The sequence below is a fragment of the Centropristis striata genome, chromosome 1 (assembly GCF_030273125.1).
Source record: "Centropristis striata isolate RG_2023a ecotype Rhode Island chromosome 1, C.striata_1.0, whole genome shotgun sequence".
NCBI lineage: Eukaryota > Metazoa > Chordata > Actinopteri > Perciformes > Serranidae > Centropristis > Centropristis striata.
In genome coordinates, this window is record NC_081517.1 from 31829590 (window position 1) to 31837587 (window position 7998).

At 39.7% G+C, this 7998-nt stretch overlaps 1 protein-coding gene across 1 annotated transcript; it reads right to left on the reverse strand.

Annotated features, from left to right (window-relative positions):
- Positions 1-843: 843 nt before the first annotated feature.
- On the reverse strand, positions 844-7730 carry rbpja (recombination signal binding protein for immunoglobulin kappa J region a). Its single transcript, XM_059338487.1, has 11 exons — positions 7680-7730; positions 6850-6882; positions 6614-6709; positions 6344-6509; positions 5941-6115; positions 5688-5825; positions 5384-5496; positions 5097-5237; positions 3646-3801; positions 3395-3498; positions 844-2631 (listed from the first exon to the last, which is right to left on the reverse strand). Exons 1-11 carry the CDS (start codon positions 7697-7699, stop codon positions 2289-2291), a joined length of 1485 nt encoding a protein of 494 aa, XP_059194470.1. The 5' UTR covers positions 7700-7730; the 3' UTR covers positions 844-2288.
- Positions 7731-7998: the final 268 nt, after the last annotated feature.

Here is a 7998-nt window from a genome sequence, read left to right on the forward strand (position 1 = left end):
TTGCAGTTGATTGAACATGTTAGTTCACAGTTGACCTTATGACAGTACTAATGATCCTCCCAGCTGTCCTTGTCGATATTGTGTAGTACAGTGATTTTACTGACCAAAGTATCAAAGTACGGCACAGGTGTGAATGCAGACACAAAGATAAAACTAAAAGTAGATTAAAAATCAAATTTTTTGCAGTTTGTGCAGAGCTGCGCAACAACTCAAGCAAGCAAAGATCAAACAATAGATATAAAGCACTGAATCAAATGAAGAGTAAAAGCATCAATTTGAGTGCACCAAAAAAAAAAAAAGATTTTGTTTAGATGTGACGCGATGCTACCACAGAAAGGTGTCTCTGAATTTTTATGATTTACATACTCAACTGTACAGTTTACTTTTTAGGCATGCTGAAAAAACATGTGCATGTACTGAAGAGACACCCCCAAATCAAAAATACGTATTTTCCTCCTACCTGTAGTTCCACTTAGGAATCGATGGTTTTAGTGACTTGGCCAGTGTTGGAGATATCAGCCATAGAGATGTCTGCCTTCTCCTGAATATAACGGAACTCGGCTTGTGGTTCTGAAGCACCAAAAAGACAAATAAACATTTGAAAAACTCAACAGAAATGTCTCTTCCCAGAAAGCATGACCCTTTTATTTTAGTTCCCACAAGCAAAGTGCCATCTAGTTCCATTATATTTGAGAGAAGGCAGACATCTCCATCACTCAGCAACTCACATCAAAACACTGAGACCCTAGACTGATGAATAGAACTAAAGGTTGGACAAAAAACAATGTATTTTTGATTAGGGAGCGAATGTGCCTTTAAGTGATTTACATCATTCTCATGAAAAACAGTAAGATGGTCAACGTGCCACGTTTACTTGAAACTTTTAAAACATGACATATAGTATGATACAAAAAGCCTGAAGGTAATCAGGACATTATGTGAGAAAAAACAGACAAATACTGTGGGAAGTGGTTTTTAAGGCAACAACATGTCATCATTCCTGACTAGTTTAGTAAGTCAGTTAAAAGAAAGTTACATTTTTATGTTCACACTGCTGGACAAGATTGAACAAACTAGGCATCGCCTCATCGATTAAGAACCAAAGCACAGATAAGATCTACTGCATTTACAGTCAGATGCCATATTTGACCAAAACAGATTTAACAATCCCAAGGCATCAATTTGCTAAATTTAGGTGGACTGTGAGGAGCTACAAGGCAATGATGTTAAAGCTCTCCTTTAAACTTCTTTGAACTTAAGGCCCCCTCCAAAATGTCTATGGCACGTGCATAGAATAATCTTTACATGACCACACAGATATTTGTTTGACTTTCCTTCTTTGTTCCTTCACTTAGTGGAAATTTACATACAAACTTAGTACTGCAAATTTGTTTAAAGGCTTAATCCCTGTGTTATAAGAAGCAATGGTGTGTACACAGCCATGGTAATGGAGGCACTGATTATGTTTAGATTTGAGTTTAAGCAAAAACAGTACACTGATCAGAAAACGCAGGCCTTGGTCTCCCAGAATACACTGATCCTAGCGTATTACAAATGATCACACATACACTACACTCAATCAAAAAAGTCATCTTTGATATAAAAAAGTTGGGTAAACATTTTGGGACTGATTGGTTAAGCCCAGTGACCAAGAAGATTGAGACAGAACTCCTTAAAAAGTACTCAACAAAATGAAAAAATCTATTTGGTAACATAAGTGAACTTACTATGCAGTTTTATACAACAAAAATGTCAAAAATGTACCTCAACAAAAGCTTATAAAATATAATATGAATAAAATAATATAATAATATTCCTTGGTCCGTAAAAACTATGTTACTCTTACAACATTTTTTCCCTTGCACACAACAAATCAACAAGCTTTTCAGTAAAAACATAGTCTCAGTAGAAAGAGAGCATAATGAAAATAGCTTCCCAACCCACAGGTATATAAAAAACAAAATGCTCTCTTTGTGAGAGTTCGATGGAGTCGTCTTCCTTTCGGTGAAGATCTTGAACATTGAGGTCCTTCAAGTGGAGCTTTTGACATGTCCACAACAAACCAGAAGAGGGAGCCAAAGAGAGTGTTCAGTTCTCCCAAAGAATTCTCTTTGACCTAGCCTTTAGCATTCCCGATGATCACAGTTGCTCTCTGATTAAGAGTTTCTGAGTCTGTGTGCAATTCTTCACAGGTCCATGAGCCTCTTTGGCTCACAAGTACATGCACACATTTTCTCAGTCATTCACTCAAAGCACACGTATAAAAACAACAAACAGAAAAAGAATTACTATGACAGCACCGACATGGTAGACGCCCCGGACGACATGCCTGAGTCACTGCTAATGTAAGCCCCGTGGCCGTCCCCGAGCCCGCCCAGCGAGGATGAAGGGGAAGATGAAGATGCAGGTGATGACGAGGAGGTGCTATGTGTCCGCAGAATGGCCCCGGCGGCGCTGCAGTGGGGTCGGGGCCCCGGTTCAGGGGTGTAGGTGAAGGTGAGGGCGGTGGAGTATATGACTCCATCATTGCGCACAAGCGTGACGGGGACCTGAACCGGCTGTCTCACCCAGCGCCAGCCCTCCCTGAAGGCAGAAATGTCCGGCACCACACACAGGACGCTCTCTCCACACCTAAGAGGACAGACCGATGAGACATGAGCTAAGTATATGAGCTATTACACATTAATATTCACACTAGGGATGGGCGTTTGGAAGAAACCTGCCAACTCGATTATCTAGAATGTTAACAATCAATTAATCGATTAATCACTATGTTTTATACATACTGCAGCGTGTATAAAACATGCATACATGGGCAAAATAAGATTTATATACAGTACTATGCAAAAGCCTGATTTGTTAACGGACGGTTTTATTTTGAAAGGACGAGACTTCCTGTTGATCGCAAAACTAACTCAACTGAGATTATACTGTAAAGATAACATCAAAAGTTCAATGTTTTAGCCCTCGAAGAGGCATGAGGTTTATTTTCATGCATATTTAAATGCGTTTTGTGTTTAAATAAGTTTTTTGATAAAATTAAACCTAGTAATTCATGCTAGCAAGGTTTGATACAGTAAGCTAGATTTGCACTATTTAATACTTGTATTTCTGTGTGTTTTATAATTGTTATTGCAACTTTCAGTTTGTAAACTGTAGCGTTATTCAACTTAATTCTCAGCTCATTGGCTTATTCATGTACGGCGGCAGAACTGAGCGCTCAGCCGTGTTTCAGTTCAGTAAGATGTAATACGCAGTCATAGATAAAATTAAAATTAAAAAATACACAGATCGATTAAAAATTCCATATGATTAACTGTCTTTAAGAATTTGGTCAATCAATCATCGATTAATTTTTCCCATCCCTAATTCAAACACAAATATAGAAACTCACCTGTACATGGTGTCAGCCTCCACATCTCCGAACCACACTCTGAGGTTGGGGGTGAAGTTCTGCCCTGTCAGCTCCAACATAGCCACATCTCCTCCCCCGTTTAACTTAAAAACAGACATACAAAAACATGTCTTTAAATGGTCCCTACAAGCTGACGATAAGAAGAAGTAATTGGTAACTAAGCTGCCGCTCATGTTTGTTGATAGAACACATAACAAGCATATTTTCATAAGAAACGGTTACATGCATACCTGCAGACTTTCCACCACAGGGACAGGTGTGACCGGTGTGGGGACGGGGCCCATACCCTCATAAAAGGTGTACTCTGCCTTGTCAGTGCTAATGATAGTCCAGGAAGCCCCATCGTTAACAATCTCCTTGTTAGTCTCTTTGGAGCACTGTGTGGCCTGGAGAAAAAAAAACAACAACATAGAAAAAAAATTTCACTTCCCACTTCTATATCTAACAAAAGGGGAAAACACACTTGAGCCAGCTCCCAGGAGTGTGCCGCTGACAGGATCAGAAGGCGACAATCCGCTCTTGCCCTGGAATGCTCATTAAAGAAAAGAAGGTAGACCTCTCCTGTGGGTACTAATTTCACAACACATACCGCCTGTATAGAGACAAGTTAATATTCTTCCATCTACAGGCAGAAACAGCAGCAATATCCCAGCTTTATGATAACACTTTTGGAAAAAAGTGGCTGATAGAAAAATCTGAGGTAACATATTACCAGCATAGACATTCTTCTTTTTACTAAAGATGCTTTTGTCATTTACAAAATTTTAAAAAGTGAGGCACATTTCAGATCATAACAAAATCTGACTGAATGAGTCTAGAGTCGCAAAGTGGTAAAATATCTTACGTCCACTATCGATCTAATGTAAAGGGATTCATAGTTTTGCAATGACCATGCTCGGGATGGGATTCATGCCTGAAGCAGTTGAATTATCAGTACAAAAGATGAACAATTTCATTAAAAAAATATCTGGAGAAAAGTTGAAGGTGCATTAAAATGTGTTGCTCTGACAAGTGATTATAAAACCAGCAACTTAAACCAATTTATGCTTGAATTCTAGGTACATTTTGAATTAATTTGGCAATGATGGTGATGAGTTTTGTTTTCCAACTCCAAAGACAAAGCATATGAATTCACTACTGTCCTTGAGTTATACCTCTGGTAGTTTTCAAAGTAACAGCAGTTGAGTTTAATGCATAGACTATAAATAATGCAAAATGAGTCATTGTATTTAAAACACAGAGAGACAAATTTGATTTCTCAGAAACAAAGATGAATTATTTGAAACTACCACAACATTAATGTGATTTTTTGCCACCTAAAAAAGTACCTGATACAATCCAACTTAAAAAAAACCCCAAACTTCCCTTTAACCTGTAGCAATTTAATATCATCTAGAAGAGCCACGTTTCTATGGTAATCAAGAGAATCCTGGAAAAAAACTAACTGGCAATACATAAACAAGCAACCCTCTCATCTAAGAAATAAAAATTTTCATCAAAACCATCTGTTTTTTTGTTGTTGTTATTTAACCCAAAAAAAAAATACTAGAACTGATAATTTACAAGAACCAGATTCAAAAAGTAGAATTAAAGATCACACAGAAAACACCTACTCAAACCTGTATGTGTGTGTGTGTGTGTGTGTGTGTGCGTGCATGCATGCATGAGTGCGTGCGTGCACCTGGAACTGGATGATCCTCTCCTGTGAGAGACAGAGATACATTCGCTCTGTATCTTTCAGGTAGAAGGCACACTTGTGAAGCTGGGACACGGGGTCATCTGCATCCATTAATGCAGCCTGCTTGTCCACTTTGCGAATAACCTGAGAAAAACACAAACAACATAATTACACAGAAACAAATAATTTGCATTTGTCCAAAGTAACACATTAACACACCCCTGTGGTATGACTGCCCTCTTTCTCACAAACCACAGACAACTGAAATATGAATTTAAATAGACACATACCAGTCTGGGCAGGGCCATGCCAGTAACAGAACAGACCAATTTGACAGTCTGGCCATAGTGAATGTAGCCATCTCTCACAGCAAACTCCTCTCCTTCAGACTCCTCATCATCCACTAAACAAAATCACACAAAAATAATGTAAATTTCTATAACTTTCTCTCTAACTTTAAATAGATGCTCCCCGTTATCACAAATATTCAAGGGACACATAAAAAGAGGTAAGACACATGAATAAAAATGGGAACCATAAATGGCTACAGAGGATAAAATAATTTATAAAAATGAAACGCATATAAAGACTTACAGAGGTGGATGAAGAAGGCTCCCCACTGTTGGGAACTGGCAAGAAAATTTCCCCCCTCTACATGGAGATACCTGGTGCTGACTGTTTGAGAACGCAGACGGTTAAATAACGCCACCTTCGTCCCAGAAGCTATGCACACTGGGGACACAGAAAAATGTAAAGGAAGAGATATAATTGTCAGTGTGTTGTGAAACCATACAGCTGTCTTTCCATGAGCTAGTGTGTATGTGTGTTGACACATCCTGCAACTCACAATCTGCATTTTTCAAGGACTGTTTCTTCTTGGAGGGTTTGGAGATGACCTTGATCCTCTTGCTGAGGAAGACGCCAATGTTGGCACTGTTCCCGTACAGCATCTTCACAGACAGCATGAAGTGTTTCCTTTTGTCTGAGTCACTGATGTAAAGTGTCTTCGCTGTGCAGAAGTGCTAACGCAAGGAAAAGATACAGGTTAGGGTTTTTTGTGTGAGTGTGCGTTGTTTTGTTTGTCCCCCTTTCACTTCCCTCTTGTCTCCGCCTGAAAGCTCATTAGTGGGACTGGTGTTGTGAGAAAAAACAGGAGGACATGCAAGAATATCAGCTGTAGTGTGAACAAAGTTATAGCACAGAAAGAACAGAGGATAACCCTGCAGTACTGGGTCTTTATGAAGACCCACCTTCCCCTCCAGATTGAGTTGCTGCATCTCTTGCTCACTGTTGCCTATCCCAATGAATGCACATGGCTGAGCTTCCTGCTCTGTACAACCCTCTTTCTCCATATTCTCTGACTTCTTCTTCCAGCCACTGCCCATCAGATACACACATGGTGGAGGGCAGAAAAACCTATTTGACACAAGCAGAGGTTAAATGCATACAGTACAGTCTTGAACAGTTGATATATCTCCATCAAACTCAATATATGCAGCTTCAAACAGTCCCACACAAACCTTTTTTCATTGCCATACGACTTCTGTGCAACTTTTGCATGCAATATGAGCACCGTTTGATCGTCTTTGTCCTTCAAGTAATTCCTCATTGCCTCCCTGAAATGGGGGGAAAGAAGTTAACACTGACAGAACAAATTGTTCTACTTTAATCAAGTTGTTTTCACTTATATTTCCATATTGATCTAAATGTTTTGATGTGTTTGAATGGTGGCATGGGTGCATGTGTTTCCCTGTACCTTGTCAAACGCTGAGGTCGCTCACCAAACTTCCTGCAAAACAAAAACATCAGGGTGCAAGTGTTTACTTGTGGTTTTAGCACTGGGGTAATGAAGCAGAGGAAAAAAAACAACAAGGCTGACTGAAACTAAGGGAGAAAGTGCACAACACCAGTGACATCTAACACAGGGGCACGCGTACTATCATATCAGTGTTAAGACGACCACAGATACATAGATAGTAAAGGTTTGTATCTGTTTTTAGGCTCATTTTAGACTTTATATGGTGATAATGTACATTTACACTAATATGCTAACGTAAATTTAAGATTTAACAGTACAATAGTAACACTATAAACTGTGCATTCACTTTTTAATATGAGGGGAAAAAAATTAAACTAATAAGTTCGTATTGAGGATGATGCTTAACTCAGCTTTGACTCTTTAACGCAACTGCTGTGACGTTAATATACAATGTTGCAGTCTGAGAAGTTTGTGAAGATATCACATTGTTGCTGTGCTCAACTTGTTGAAACACAACTGAAATAGACACGGAACAAGTAAAAGGGTTAAAAAGCAAAGCTGTTGATGAGAAAAAAGTTTCTAAGTGGTATAAAACAGAGTCAATATCGTACGACAACTCAACAAATGGCAGAGAAACCACTCGATACTACGAAGAATAGTTTGGCACAACTGTCCCCACATCAAGCCACACAGTAGCAGTGTGTTTGTGCTGAGCTTAGTGAGGATAAGGACCTAAAACATCACTCAAAAACACCACTAACTGCCAACAACTCACCCCCACACAAACTTTTTAAAAATATCATTATGCTTTGAATTTCAGCACTTACCCCGTAACAACGGGCGCCATCTTCCAAATAACTCCCCCCCCTGGAAAAAAAAAAAGTCCAACAATCGCGAGATCCCTCCCCCAGCCCCCCCACCAGAGCCCACGGCACAACAGAAGAACCAGACTGGAAGGAAAAGCAGGGAGAGAAAGAGGGGGGAGGTGTGACGGGGCACAGGGGTGAGGAGAGGGGGAGGGAGTGGCGACGGGCAGAGGGCAGACGCCAAAACAACAGGCGTGGGAAAGTTACAAAGTCACGCGAGAACGCAAAAACTCTCACAATAGACATGAATGAAGAGCGGCCGCTAGTATCGCGAGATGTA

Excerpts from the sequence above, each read along its gene's own strand:
- rbpja (XM_059338487.1), bottom strand. The coding sequence starts at position 7,699 with ATGGCGCCCGTTGTTACGGG. Across the intron at positions 6,710-6,849 it reads CGACCTCAGCGTTTGACAAG|GGAGGCAATGAGGAATTACT; the intron begins GTACAGGGAAAC and ends CCCCCATTTCAG. Across the intron at positions 6,116-6,343 it reads AACTCAATCTGGAGGGGAAG|CACTTCTGCACAGCGAAGAC; the intron begins GTGGGTCTTCAT and ends TCCTTGCGTTAG.